Below are 15,379 nucleotides of genomic sequence, written 5' to 3' on the forward strand. Positions count from 1 at the left end.
GACACTGTCTTATTTTCGGGGAAACAGGGTAGTACAGCCGCGATCCCTTCACCTCAATGGCCATCTCAGCTGCTGGCTGGAGGGCTCCCCCCAGTGGCCCTCGGCTCCTCTTTGGAATACACCATGGCCTAGCCCCAAAGTGTTCTTGCAATTAGTTCTTCACTAAGTAATTCAGGTGGTGTTATCCTGAGAGGAAGGATGGGGGTGTGCTAGTTCCATCAGCTCTCCCTCTGCCCCTCACTTGAATTCAGGCAGTACTTTCTCCCAAATTCCAGAAAATCCTCAACACCGAGGAAAGTGCGCTCACGGGTCAGGCACGGGTGGAAGCTGCAGGCATCTCTGAAGAGCAGGGGTCTTCAAACTTTTTAAAGTGGGGGCCAGATCAGGGTCCCTCAGAGAGCTGGAGGGCCGGACTATATGAACTACTAATTCCTACTGTAACACCTCGGCTGCGCTCACTGCCCAAAAAACCTGGCGGGCAGGATCAGACTCCTCTGCGGGCCGCATGTGGCCCGCGGGCCGCAGTTTGAAGACCCCTGCTGAAGAGTGTGGGATGAAGGGGTGGGGAAGCAGTGTGAGAGTGAGAAAGCCTGCTTCTGGTTGGGAAGGGCCCCCGGTCCCTACTGGGGCAGGAGAAACAGGCCTTCTGGCCAAGAGCAAGTGACCCGAGATGGACAGGTCTCCAGGGGAGAGCAAGAACTGCTTGGAGGAAGGGGCCTTGTCCCAGGGACCGGACTCCATCCTGCATACCTTTGAGTCTTCCTCTCAAGTAGTTAACAACTGCCCAGGACAGAATCAGCACACAAATGTGTCGGAGAAATGAGAACTTTATTAGTACCAAGAACATTTTTCAAAACTTAAGCAAAAAGCAAAACGCAGGGACAAGGGAAACCAAGGCACAAAGGACCGATGGGGCCCAGGGCACACGCAGAGGCCTTCTCTTCTTGTCAGGCGCGTGTGGTGGTGGGAAAGGCTGCCTTGCTTTTCAGATGGGCTTAGCCGCCCAGTCCAAGTGAAAAGACAAGCAGAGTGGTGACCTCAGGTCAGCAGGACTAGAACTTGCTTGTGTAGAGGGTCATAAGCCACTTGGGCATTCGGAGGAAGCCAGGCAAGTAGGGGGCCAGCCAGCCCAGGCTGGAGGAATGGGAGAGAACCGAACTCAAAGACAAATAGTCCTGGATGGGGCGGCCTGAGGACAACAGGAAGAGAAGGAGGATTAGACCCTCATTTCCCACTCCCTGGCTGAAGAGACTGACTGAATGGGATGTGAGGGAGGAAGGAACAGGGAGAGAGGGAGGAGTGAGCAGGAAACAGAAGAGAGGTCCAGGCTGGATGCTGGGCTAGAGCTTTTACCATCCACATCCCGAAGGCCGTAGCGTCGAGCAAGGTCATAAGATGGCAGCACCTTCCCGCTCAGGCTCAGGATATTGGGGTCTGTGGGCACACATACAGCTGATATGGCATGGCAGTGTGCAGGGTGACAAGCTTTGGGCCCAATGGGACAGGGCACCACCAAGACAAGCTTAGGAGACCAGAATTGTTTCTCTCTGTCCCTAGGAAGGTTCCCAAGCCTCTGGCTTCTGGCCATACCTCCTAGGAGCTAGTTCTTGGAGTACCCAATCCTCAAAAAAATGGGAATCCTGATCCTCTGGGCATCCAGAAGCCGGAGAAAAGAATGGCTTATTCCCCAACCACCTCCTGAGCCAGGCCCCAGAACTGGCTGCCACCACCCTGCAGATCCTCTAGGCCCTTCTTGTTACCAGCTGCCCCAACCTCTTCACCTGTTGCCAAAGCCACCACGCATTTGCCACTCATTTCCGTGGTCTCCGCGGATGAGAAATAAGTTTTGAGCTGAAACATAGGAGCAGAGAAGTGAAGGGTTAACTTCCCAGAGCACTGCCCAAGTCCCTTCTCTGCTTCCAGCTCCTGCTCCAGAACAGAGGCCCTCATCATGCACCTGTAGGACTCAGCATCTTGGAAAGTGCTGGAGCCATTCTTCCCCCCATCCCTGTGAGCCTTGTACTCCGGCACAAGGACCCACTTCTTTCCTAAGTAGAAGGATCTGGGGAAGCCAACTATGTTGACCTTCTAGGTTAGGGATGTCGAACTCAATCAGAGAAGGGGCCAAAATCTAAAATCCAGCCTAAATCGCGGGCCGAATGGTTTACTGAACAGTCATAAACTGACAATGTCATAAACTGACAGCGGAGTGCAGTGATGACAGCGCGGTGCGGGCCACATTGCAAGGCCTGGCGGGCTGGATTTGGCCCGCGGGCCTTGTGTTTGACACATGTGTTCTAGGTTAGTACAGTGTGGAGGTCAAGACCATGGGCTATGGAGATGGGCAGTCTTTCCACTTAAGCCATCCGTGGCCTTAAGCAAATTTCTTACTTCTCTGGGTTTCAGTTTCACAATCTATAAAAAGGAGATACTATCTCCCTTACAGGATCAGAGGACATGTGTACGGTGCTCAGCCCCATAATTTACTGCCATGGTAAACACCCGGGTATTTGCTCCTTGCTGTTGCTACTGTCTTGACATTAAGGATGGAGAGCTGATTCCTCTGCATTCTCTGCCACCCTCGGCTTCCCCTTGCCAACCTGCTTAGCCATGGGGTCGTTGGCAGTGTCACTCTTCTCCAGATAATCCTTAAACAGTTCTGTCTGCACCATCCCTGGCCAGAGAGACACGTAGCTGACCCCGTGGCGCCGCAGCTCCAGGGCACAGTCTGCAGCCATCCTGTCACACTGCAGAGATAGAAGACAGGGTGAGAGCCAGGGCACTGGCCATCTCACCTTCCTCCCCTGCCCTCCCCGCTTCAGCTGAGGATGTCCTGTTCCATGCCCTTCCTAGGCGCTCTGTCCCAGCTGGCCATCTCTCCCAGTGCACTACTTACTCTGGCCAGCAGAGGAGCCCACGTGAAGGAACTGTCCATGGAAGGCCAGGAGGAAAAGTGAAGTTGGCCTCCCACTCTGATCACTGGGGATTTACCTCCCGAACTAACTGGGTACCGTCATGGTCCTATACAGTCCCAACCCCTGTGCCACTGGGTTCTTACCGCAGCTTTGCCCACGCCATAAGGAACACTGAAGAAATACTGTATCCCTCCAATAGAGGAGATGACCACAATGAGCCCCCGGCCAGCTGGTACCATCAGCCGAGCCCCATACACCGAGCACAAGTAGTGGCCTCTAGAGGTGGGACAGGAAAGGAATGGACTGTGCTCAGAGCTGGCCAGGGCTCTGTAACCTTGGCAGCTCCCTCTGCCCTCTAGTGGCTGTGGTCAGCCAGGAGAAGGCAGCATGAGGGTGGCCACAGACCTGGAGAACTAAGGGCTTGAGGCTACCTTCTGAGAGGAATACTGGTAAAATTAACCACTGAAGGAGGGGAAATGGCACCCTCTAGGAGATGTAATGGAAGAGCTCTGTCATAATAGCAATTACAAACCTAAAGTAGGTCAGGGGGAATATAGCTATATATAAGATCTACATGGAAAAACTATAAAGTGCTGTCTAATGTAAAAGAACAGATACAGGCATAATTTATTTGGAATAGTCAACATGTAAAACATCAGTTCTACTTAATTTAATCCACAGATTCAGTCAATTTGAGTTATCAATGTATATATAAAAGCCTAAGTGACACTTACGACCAAATGACCGGTCGCTATGATGTGCACTGACCACTAGGGGGAAGACACTTAACACAGGAACTGTTCCCTGTAGTCAGTGTGCTCCCACAGCCAACCTCCCGCTGTCCCTCCCTGGGCCAGCCAGCCAACCTCCCATGGTACCTCTCCTTCAGCTAGCCAACCTCCCATTGTCCCTCCCTGGATCAGCCAGCCAACTTCCCATGGACCCTCCCCCTGGCTGATTGCTGGCCAGGCCGAGGGGCCCCACTTGTGCACAAATTCGTGCACTGGGCCTCTAATATCTCTATAAGACTTTTGGAGGAACTGACAAAATAATCTAAAGCACCATTATAATAAACATGGAATATCCAGGTAAATTCTGAAAAAGGAAGAGTAATATCTGTGGGTAGGGGATATGCTACCTCATCTTACCACCCTTTATCAAAATGTCATACTAAAAACATATTTAGCCGAGACCGGTTTGGCTCAATGGATAGAGCGTCGGCTTGGGGACTGAAGGGTCCCGGGTTCGATTCCGGTCAAGGGCATGTACCTTGGTTGCGGGCATATCCCCAGTAGGGGGTGTGCAAGAGGCAGCTGATCGATGACTCTCTCTCATCGATGTTTCTAACTCTCTATCTCTCTCCCTTCCTCCCTGTACAAAATCAATAAAATATATTAAAAAAACAAAAACAAAACAAAAACATATTTAATGGAGGAGAAAGATGGCTGCTAATGGGAAGGCAGACTGCAAGATAGTGTGTAAGTGAGAGAATGAAAGGAGAGTGTGTGGACATATGAGGAGTGTATATTTGTGGGTGAGGGACACTATACTCCAAGGGACTGTTAGGGACTACCAGCCAGGCAGCCTCCACTGCTGCTGAAATCTCTCCCAGAGCAACCGGTTCTGCTGCAGATACCATACTATCTTTAAGGGGAGAGTGGCTGTTATCAACACCCAAGGACCAGTTGCGAACCCAGGAACACCGGCTCTCAAGCAGCGCGAATATGTGGACTTGGATGAGCTCTGCACCTTCTCACGGAAAGGAGAGAGAGAACTACATAACCAGACACCTGGAGAAGAGAGATCATGGGGAGATAAACAGCCTGAATATGAAAGAAAAGGAGGCATCACTGGAAAAGGAAGTAAACAAAATAGAGGCAAGCAATTTTTCAGAGGAAGAATTCAGAGAAATGGTCATAAGGTCACTGAAAAGAATGTAAGGCAAATTCAACAATATGTGTAAAAACCAAGAGGAAATGAAGAACCAAGAAGAAATGAAAAATGACATCACTGCTATAAAGAACTCAATAGAAAGCATCAACGATAGAATAAAAAAAGCAGAGGACCACATCAGTGAGCTAGAAGACAAGGTAGGAAAAAATACACAAGCAGAGCAGCATCTAGAATAAAAGCTTTAAAAACATGAGGAAAGCCTAACGGAACTGTGGGACAACACTAAACGAAACAGTATCCTCACAACAGAGAGCCAGAAGGAGAGGAAACTGAGAAGGAATAGAAAACCTGTTTGAAAAAATAATGACAGAAAACTTCCCTGATATAGGGAAGAAAAGACTCACACAAGTCCAAAAAGCTCACAGAGTCCCAAACAAAATGAACCCCAAAAGCCCAACACCAAGGCACATTATAATTAAACTGGCAAACGCCAACGATAAAATAAGAATTTTAAAAGCGGCCAGAGAGAGACAGAAAGTTATCTACAAAGGATCCCCCATCAGACTAGCAACTGATTTCTCAACAGAAACACATCAGGCAAGAAGGGAATGGAATAAAATACACAAAGTCATGCAAAGGAAGGATCTGAATCCAAGAATACTGTACGCAGCAAGGCTATCAATCAAAATTGAGGGTAAAATCAGGAGCTTCACCGACAAAAAAAGGTCTCAGAGAGTTTATTACCACCAAACCAGCAATGCAAGAAACACTAAACGGTCTGCTGTAAAAAAAAAAAAAAAAAAAAAAAAAAAAAAAAAAAAAAGAAAGAAAAAAAAGAAAGACATAGGAAGTGAAGAAGGAGCACAGGCATAAAGAATAAAAATGGCAATAAATAAGTACCTATCAATAACCTTAAATGTAAATGGAATAAATGTCCCAATCAAAAGACATAGGGTAGCTGAGTGGGTAAGAAAACATGATCCATATATCTGCTGTCTACAGGAAACCCACCTCAGAAAAAAAGGACTCACTGATGGTGAAGGGATGGAAAAAGGTTTTTCAGGCAAATGGAAATGGGGGGGAAAAAAAGCAAAAAAAAAAAAAAAAAAAAAAAAAGCTGGGGTAGCAATACTTCCATCTTACTAATGATCTTTTTTTTTTTTTTTTTTTTTTGTTTATATATTTTATTGATTTTGTACAGAGAGGAAGGGAGAGAGATAGAGAGTTAGAAACATCGATGAGAGAGAATCATCGATCAGCTGCCTCTTACACACCCCCTACTGGGGATATGCCCGCAACCAAGGTACATGCCCTTGGCCGGAATCGAACCTGGGACCCTTCAGTCCCCAAGCCGACGCTCTATCCATTGAGCCAAACCGGTCTCGGCACATCTTACTAATTAGATCTTAAAGTGAAGGACATAACAAGAGATAAGGAAGGCCACTTCATAATACTAAAGGGAGTAATCCAACAGTAAGAAATAACTCTGGTAAACATATACGCCAAAACAGGAGCACCCATATACATAAAAAAAACTTCTGGAAGCTATCAAGGGAAAGATTGACAGCAATACAGTCATAGTAGGAGACTTTAATATCCCACTATCACCATTAGACAAATCCTCTAAACAAAAAATCCCAAGAAAACAGAAATACCAATCAGAGAGAATATATGCACCCCTATGTTCACAGCAGCACAATTTACAATAGCTAAGATTTGGAAACAGCCTAAATGCCCATCAGCATATGAGTGGATTAGAAAACTATGGTACATCTACACAATGCAATACTATGCTGCTATAAAAAAGCATGGATGGAACTGGAGAGCATTATGCTAAGGGAAATAAGCCAGGCAGTGAAAGAAAAATACCACATGATCTCACTCATTTATGGACAATAAAGAACATTATAACCTGATGAACAAAAAGATACAGAAGCACAGAAGCATCAAACAAACTGTCAAGTTACAGCAGGAAGGCTGGGGAGTGTTGGGGGATGGGGGTAAGAGATCAACTGAAGGACTTGTATGCATGCATATAAGCATAACCAATGGACACAAGACACTGGGGGGTGGGGTGAAGGCATGCGCCAGGGGGTAGGGGAGGCCAGGAGAAGGTCAATGGGGAATAAAAGGAGGCATATGTGCTACTATCTGTAATACTTTAAACAATAAAATAAAAAAATATTTAATGAAAAGTCATACTAGTTAAAAGAATGTAGTACTAGTATAACAATACACAGATAATCAGTGAAACAAAATGGTCAATAACTAGATCACGTGTAAATGAGAATTCAGTGAATTATTAAGGGAACATTTCAAGTCTACAGGGAAAGAGGGGTCATTCAGGAAATGAATTTGGGACAACTAGCCACTTATTTGGTGGGTGGGACTGGCTGCCTACTTCATTTATGCTTTCAAAATGCATTCTAAAAGGATAAATTATTGGACTATTCAAAATGAAGGCATAAAAGCACTGAAAGAAAGCATGGCAATGTGCTCATAAACTTGGGGTGGGAAAGGCTTGTCTTAGCATCACAGCAAGATAGAAAATATAAAAGACTGACTTCTTAAAATTAAGACATATCCTATATAATTAAAGGTTAATATGCAAATAGACCAAACGGCAGAACAACTGGTCACTATGATGTGCCCTCACCACCAGGGACCGTGTGCGAAACATGGCGGGCATTGGCTGAGGTGGATTGGTGGAGCAGGTGAGCGGGGGTGCCAGACCAAGGTGGGCACCGGTTTCTGTCATGGGGGCGAGCCTCTGGTGGTTACTGAAAATTCTTTGCTCCCGCGTGCTGCACTTCCGCCCGGCGCTCGCACCCGCCTCTGGGGATGGTGCCATTGCTTGCACCCACTGCCAGTGCCCATCAATGGGTGCAAGTTCTGTGAGAGCAAGTACCAACTGTTTTGTCTGCCATTTTATTTCCAGCTCCTGTTTTAGTATCAGTCTTTAAATCTACCCAAACCTGCCCTTTGTGTAAATCCTATGTTCTCTCACCCTTACCCCCACCCTCCCCTACCTTCCCTCTGAGGTTTGACAGTCTGATTGATGCTTCCTTGTCTCTGGATCTGTTTTTTTCATCAGTTGATGTTCATTAGGTGAGGTTTTTATTTGTTTGTTTGTTTTGTTTTGAGGACAGTTTGATGTCAATTAAATATTTAAGAAGTACATTTTTTTCCCCCCCCAAGAATTCCACTACTGCAATAGATGAAAGGGTTAGGTAAATAAATTATGATACCTACTCCCGAGTCAAATATTTAAAAGTATGGTAGAATATTACATTATCAACAGTAGATATAACTCAGTCAAGGAAGGAAGGTGGTGATGACAGAGTAAGGTAATACTGATTTTCACATTTTAAAAAATATATATATTTTATTGATTTAAAAAATATATATATATTTTATTGATTTTTCACAGAGAGGAGGAGAGAGAGAGAGAGAGCCAGAAACGTCGATGAGAGAGAAACATAGACCAGCTGCCTCCTGCACACCCCCCACCGCGGATGCGCCCACAACCAATGTACAAGCCCTTGACCGGAACCGAATCCGGGACCCCCCAGTCCGCAGATTGACGCTCCACCACTGAGCCAAACCGGTTCTGGATGATTTTCACATTTAAAAAAAAAATTTAAAAAAGAATATACACATACTTGGTAACCACCCCCCCAAAAAAACAAACAAACAAACAACCCCCACACAAAACATAAAACAACAAGAACAACAATAAAAGTCTTTTGCCTGGGCAACTTGAACTTCCAAATGAGAACAAGTAGAGAGACCTGTGGTTTCAAAAGGAAGCCCAGCCTAAGGTAATGCAGAGGAAAGGCACAGTGAATATGCATGTGAATGCGTGTTCGGGAGGTGGGAGGAGATGGTGATGGACTTTCAAGAGGCTCACAAAGTGATCTTTATCTTGGAGAATTCATCAGGGCTGGCTTTTGCCTTATAGGCTGAAAACCCTGATCAGCAAGAGATGAGTGTAAAACGCCCACATCCTTCGTCCTGTTTGGAGGACGAAGGATGTGGGCGTTGCCTTTTACCAGCTGTCTGGATTTTCTTTTCTTGCCTCTTGGCTAACCATCCCTCTCTGTTCTCATAATCTTTCTTCTACTTTGGAAATCACGATTGGATTCTCATTCTGCCACTGGAAACCACGGATGTTCTTAAACACTTTAGTCTCAGATTTTCAGATATCTTTAGTTATTCCCACAGGTAGTATTCAGGGAGTGTAGTTTATGAGAATGCCATAGTTCCCAAAATAATAAACACAGACATGACTGGTGTAGATCATGTCAAGCAAACTAAATTCTGTGTTTCATCTCACTCCTGTACCACATGTACATGTAACCCGTGACACCCCTGCCTTCCCAACTCTGACCTGGGAGTAGCCATGCCTATGGTTCTGGAGTGAGGATCTGGAGGCTACAATGACTGAAACTCACTCTTTTTTTAAAAAAAAAATAAATCTTTATTGTTCAGATTATTACAAATGTGATCCTCTTCCCCCCTCAATTGCTCCCCTTCACCAGGTTCCCACCTCACCCTCTGTCCTTTCCCCATCCCCCATTGTCCTCATCCATAGGTGCACAGTTTTTGTTCAGTCTCTTCCCGCACCCTCACTCCCCTTTTCCCCGAGAATCGTCAGTCCACTCCCCTTCCATACCTCTGATTCTATTATATTCACCAGTTAATATTGTTCATCAGATTTTTTAATTCCTTTGGTTTTTAGATTCACTTGTTGATAGCTACGTATTTGTTGATCATAATTTTTATCTTTATCTTCTTCCTCTTCCTAAATAACCCCCTTCAGCAATTCATATAATTCTGGTTTGGCAGTGATGAACTCTTTTAGCTTTTTTTTATTTGTGAAGCTCTTATCTGTCCTTTGATTCTGAGTGATAGCTTTGCTGTGTATATTATTTTTGGCTGTAGGTTCTTGTTATTTATTACTTTGAATATTTCTTGCCATTCCCGTCTGGCCTGTATGGTTTCTGTTGAGAAATCAGCTGACAATCTTATGGGTGCTCCTTTAAAGGTCACTACCTGCTTTTCTCTGCTGCTTTTAATATTTTCTCTTTGTCTTTTGCTCTTGGAATTTTAATTATGATGTGTCTTGGTGTGGTCCTCCTTGGATTCCTTTTGTTTGGGGTTCTGCGGGCTTCCTGGACTTGTAAGTCTATTTCTTTCCCCAGATGGGGGAAGTTTTCTGTCACTATTTCTTCTAGTATTCTTTCGGTATCTTGCTCTCTCTCTTCTTCTGGAATCCCCATAATTCTGATGTTGGTTTGCTTGAAATTGTCCCAGAGGTTTCTTACACTATCTTCAACTTTCTGGATTCTCTTATCTTCTCCCTTCTGCAGAGGAGGTCCTCTGGCTCTTCGTGTTCTAAATCTTTGTCTTGATTCTTGCGATCTTCCAGTCTGTTTTTAGGACTCTGTATAATATTTTTTATTTCAGACAATGTTTTCTTCATTTCTAGTTGATCCCTTATTATTTCTAGTTGCTCCCTTTTCATATCCTCATAGGTGTCATTTATTTTATCGGCCTTTTTTAGGATATTGTTGAATAACCTTATAACTGTAGTTTTGAACTCAATGTCCAATCTTTTCTTTTCCTCCATCTCCTTCCTTTGTGTCCTTCTTCTTGTCTGCATTTTAGTTGTTTCCCTGATTTGATGGAATAGCTTTGTGTGTTAGGTGTTCTGGTAGAGCCCAGTAGCACAGCCTTCCCAGTTACCTGCGGTGGAGAGTCTTGGTGTAGCCCTTTGTGGGCTGTGTGTGCAGTCTTGTTGTTAAGCCTTGCTTATTGTTGGTACCACTGGGAAGCATTGATTTCCAAGCCAATTGGCTGTGAGGATCAGCAGTGTCTCAGCTAGGAGGGCTTCTGTACTCCGCTTGGATAGGGCAGGGTCTCGGGATGGCACAGACAATCTTTGGTTCCTTTTCAGTCTCGCCTTAGAAAAGTCCTGTTCGTGGAGAGTTTCGGAAGATTGGTTGCAGGCGCGCGCACCTCTTTGGTAAAGGCGCAGACAAGCTTTGGATTCCTGCCAGTCCCTCCTTAGAGAAAGCCAGCCTCTGGGAGAGCTTCTGTGCTCAGCCACAGATGGGGGCGGAGTCTCGGGTTGGTGCAGACAAACTTTGTTTTCCCTTCGGCTCCTCCCCAAGTCCCACAGTAATGGCCTCTGGCTTCACACACCTCCAAGAGATCTCTGCCCACTGCCTGACAGTCTAGCCTCTCCCTGTCTGGGGCCGTCTATCAGAGCAATAGGGCGATTCTGTTTTCCTCTAGAACAAGAAAGCCAGCCGCGGGTTAGCTGTTCTCCCTCTCCGCGCGCCAGGAGTAAGCCAGTAGCGAACTCAGCCCGGCCCGCCCTCTCTGCGCGCCGGGAGTAAGCCAGTGCCTTTTTGCGCACACAGTTCTCCGTACCTTCACAGTTCCTAAGGTTCAGCGGGCCTTCTCTCTCTTTCCCAGATGGCAGAGCATCCTCTCAGCTAGCTGTCTGGCGCTTCAGGGCAATGCCTCCCCTGTTTTTCAGTTCTAAATTCAAATTTGTTGTGGTAGGCTGCATTCGGGTGTCTACCCTATGCCGCCATCTTGGTTTCTCTCTGAAACTCACTCTTTCTTACTGACTTTCTTTCTTTCTTTTTTTAATTTTATTGATTTTTTACAGAGAGGAAGAGAGAGGGATAGAGAGTTAGAAACATCGATGAGAGAGAATCATCGACCAGCTGCCTCTTGCACACCTCCTACTGGGGATGTGCCTGCAACCAATGTACATGCCCTTGACCAGAATAGAACCCGGGACCTCTGTTACCATGAGCCAAACCGGTTTCGGCACTGACTTTCTTTTGATCTAAAACAGAACAATTTCTGCCCTAGCTGGTTTGGCTCATGGTAACAGCATCAGCCTGATGACTGAAGTGACTCAGGGTCGATTCTGGTCAAGGGCATGTGCTTTGGTTGCAGGTTTGATCCCCGGCTACAGGCAGTGCGTGTGTGGGAGGCAACCAATTGAAGTGTCTCTCTTAGATAGAAATTCCTCTCTGTCTCCTCCTCCCTTCCACTCTTTCTAAAAATCAATGAAAAAAAAAAAAAATCCTCAGGTGAGGATTGATAAAACAAAACAATTTCTTCCTCTAATTTTTTTTGGTGTACATTATTGAGGGATGCAAGTTCCCTTCTGGGTCATGCATTTGGATGGGCAGAGAGTGAGGCAGGAGGGAAGCAAAGAGCACGGTCAGATGAAAATTGCTGACAAAAATAAGACAAAAGTTGACATTCCCAAATACAGATTTACTTGGATGGAACTTCTCCAGAGATGAGTGGAGTAAATGGGACAAAAGGGAGAAGAAAGAGATGGGAGGTCAGAGGGAAAAAGGGCATACGTGGAAAGATCTGGGCTGTCAGCCTGGCTAAGTGGGTGAGGAACCAGGTCCTTACAGTGGGATAAGGGGATCACCTACCTGAGTCCAACATTGTTGATATCATCCCAAATGGAGGCAGGGATTTCCCAGAATGCCTTCTTAAGGTTGTCTAGGATTGGCTAGAAAGCACAGGGAGAGTGATGAATTAGATGGCCCGAAGGCAGGAAGGTCTGAGGGGCTGGATCATGAAAGGACAATTTGTGGGGATAAAAACTCAGGGGTCACAGTAGAGGTCAGAGTGTGGAGTTGGGATCAAAGTTTCAAGAGTACCTGAACCCCAGCATAGGCATTGTTGACCAGCACATCCAAACGTCCATTCTGTTCTCGATCAACCTGCTCAAATAGGTTTCGCACTTCAGCCTCCTGGCTTGAATCACACACCACGGGCACACACTGGCCCCCTCGGGATTGCGCCTGGAGAGAGACAGAGAGGATAGGAGCTCACAGTAGCACAGGAGGGTAGACATAATGCAGCTTCCCTCCACTCCCAGCTTGGGAGCTAGGCCATCATAGGAATCAAAGCCCGCAGCTGAGGGAACATGGTGGGCAATATCGCCCTCTGATGTCTGTGTGAGGAATTTCAGGAGTGCTAGGTCTTTTCTTTTCAGAGCAAGGTGGATTGGAACCTCAGCTTTAAAAATACTAGTAAACAAACATTTACTGAGGCCTACCATGTGCAAGGCATTGTACTCTGAAAATGGAGGGTATGGGACAAATAAGATACGGAGGCTGCTTTTAAAAAATGAGTATCCAGCCAAAACCGGTTTGGCTCAGTGGATGGAGCGTTGGCTTACAGACTGAAGGGTCCCAGGTTCTGTTCCGGTCAAGGGCATGTACCTTGGTTGCAGGCACATGCCCAGTGGGGGGGTGTGCGGGAGGCAGCTGATTGATATTTCTCTCATCGATGTTTCTAACTCTCTATACCTCTCTGTAAAAAAATCAATAAATATATAATAAAAAAAAGAAAAGAAAAAGAAATGAGTATCTATCTTTTTCCTTGCCCTTGCCTACTTCCATCTCACATGCCCTTAGCTCCACCCTTCACCACTCATGTGGAACCCCTACTCAGTCCCAGTCCTCTTACCCTCACGCCACCTGTGCTCCTTCCTGGTAACAAGGAAATAAAAGTTCTCAGGCATGACCTATTTCTACTTCCCGTTCCATCTCAGCTTCTACAAATGTGCCCCATCCTCTAACTTGAGAGGAAGAAGAGTACAGGCCCCCTCTTCTCCAAGTCCAACCCTCTTACCTCCTTGCCTCCTAAGTGCTCACTTGGCTTCCAGTCTTTCTGCCTTAAGTTAATTCTTCATACCCCAGCCAGAAAATATGAACTATTTAAAACACAAATCTGTTTTAAATCCTCCAATGGCATCATCATCTCAAGAGAATAAAGCCGAAGCTATCTACCAAGGCCCATTCTGTTTCCTTCCCAGCCTCTCATCTCCACTCCTGCTTTGTACCTGTGTGTTTTGGAATTCTTTCTCACAGGATCCACACTCTTTCACCATTGCTTGTAAAGTTCCCTTTGCCAGTATGTCTTAGCTTCTTTGACCTAACTCTTACCTTTCAAGACTCAGTTCAAGAACCATTTCCCAGAACACTTTCCCTAAATACTCACATGTCATCTCAAAACCCACCTCTCAATTCCAGAGCATTCTGTGCACACACATTCACCTCTTATCGCTTACCATATCCACATTACATTGACAAGAACTGTTTTTACCTCTGCTAGAATAGATCTAGCTTTTAATAGCAGAAGTTATATCTTATTATTCTTGGTAACCCCACTACTTCACCCTGTGCCTAGCAAATCAAGTGTACCCAAGTATTTAATTGAAAACAAGTAGAAAAGTCAAGTAAAAATGTACAGTTCAATAATGTCTTGCCGAAAAAAAAGGAAAGCACAGGCCCACAAATCTTTTTTTTAAAAAAATGTATTTTATTGATTTTATACAGAGAGGAAAGGAGAGAGATAGTTAGAAACATCGATGAGAGAGAGTCATTGATCAGCTGCCTCTTGCACACCCCCTATTGGGGATATGCCCGCAACCAAGGTACATGCCCTTGACCGGAATTGAACCCGGGACCCTTCAGTCCTCAAGCCGACGCTCTATCCATTGAGCCAAACCGGTCCCGGCCCACAAATCTTTAGTTACAATTCCAAAGTCCCTAAAGCTTTCAAACGGAACTTCTTCCCCCCCCCCCCCCTCTCGCATAAAACTCACTTGGTGGTAACTGTGACCTGATCTGGAGTTATTTGTGGGGTTCATTTATCCCACTTGGAGAAAATATTCACGTTTTATTGAGGAATATTATGGGTTCTGGTAAGGGACTGGGAGGAGTGGTTATGAGGAAGGGATTCCGCAGGAGGACGCACTCACCTCCTTAGCAGCAGCCCGCAGTGTGTCCAGATGCCGGCCAGTGATGTAGACGGTGGCACCTGCTTGGCAGAGCTGCAAGGCGATGCCGCGACCAATACCCCTGGAAGCACCAGTCACTACGCACACTTGGCCCTTCATGGGGGCTGCCATGAATAACTCACCAGCAAATGAATAAAAACTGTGGAAGCAAAGATTTGCTCTGAGGGAAGCCTGCAGATTGTTGAAGGGGGACCCCGGATAGCAGGAGGAGCCATGGTGGGGATGGTGCAGGCCCAGGGCCAGGCGGGCTGTCCGTTTCGGGACGCCCAGAGTGAAGAAAGGGGCTGTTCAGGGCAGGACACCTAGTGGGACTCTGAGTGAAGCTGGCCGGGCCCTTAGGCCCTCGCGGAGCGTCCACGCCGAGCCCGGGGCCATCTGGAGTTCTGGCCGAGTTGTGGCCCCGGCCTGGCCCAGTCAGGCCAAGCCCCAAGCCGGGTGGCGCGGCTTCTGAGGTGGGAGTGAGCCAAGGACGGGGACCCTGAACCCTACCTGGGAGGAGCTGGCGTCTCTTACCTGCCGCCCGTGCCGCTTCCGGAGACCGGCCTCACGGGGCTCCCCAGGCTCTCCAAAGGCTGGCAGGGACTGCGGCCCCGGGGCGAGACCAGCTGATTGCGGGGGAGTCCAGCACGGGACCGATTGGCGCGGGAAGCGGGGCGTGCGGAGGCGGGGGCGGGGCCGTAGGGGGCGGGGTCATCGGGGCGGGCCGGGCAGTCGG

At 46.7% G+C, this 15,379-nt stretch overlaps 1 protein-coding gene across 1 annotated transcript; it reads right to left on the minus strand.

Moving 5' to 3' along the window:
• Nucleotides 1-811: 811 nt before the first annotated feature.
• Nucleotides 812-15,335, minus strand: DHRS1 (dehydrogenase/reductase 1). The gene is made up of 9 exons (XM_084869973.1): nucleotides 15,178-15,335; nucleotides 14,626-14,803; nucleotides 12,515-12,658; nucleotides 12,284-12,363; nucleotides 3,059-3,191; nucleotides 2,601-2,747; nucleotides 1,782-1,851; nucleotides 1,354-1,434; nucleotides 812-1,189 (listed from the first exon to the last, which is right to left on the minus strand). Exons 2-9 carry the CDS (start codon nucleotides 14,773-14,775, stop codon nucleotides 1,053-1,055), a joined length of 942 nt encoding a protein of 313 aa, XP_084726099.1. The 5' UTR covers nucleotides 14,776-14,803; nucleotides 15,178-15,335; the 3' UTR covers nucleotides 812-1,052.
• Between the last annotated feature and the right edge of the window lie 44 nt (nucleotides 15,336-15,379).

Source organism: Pipistrellus hanaki (genome assembly GCF_964339955.1).
Source record: "Pipistrellus hanaki genome assembly, chromosome: 1".
Classification (NCBI taxonomy): domain Eukaryota; kingdom Metazoa; phylum Chordata; class Mammalia; order Chiroptera; family Vespertilionidae; genus Pipistrellus; species Pipistrellus hanaki.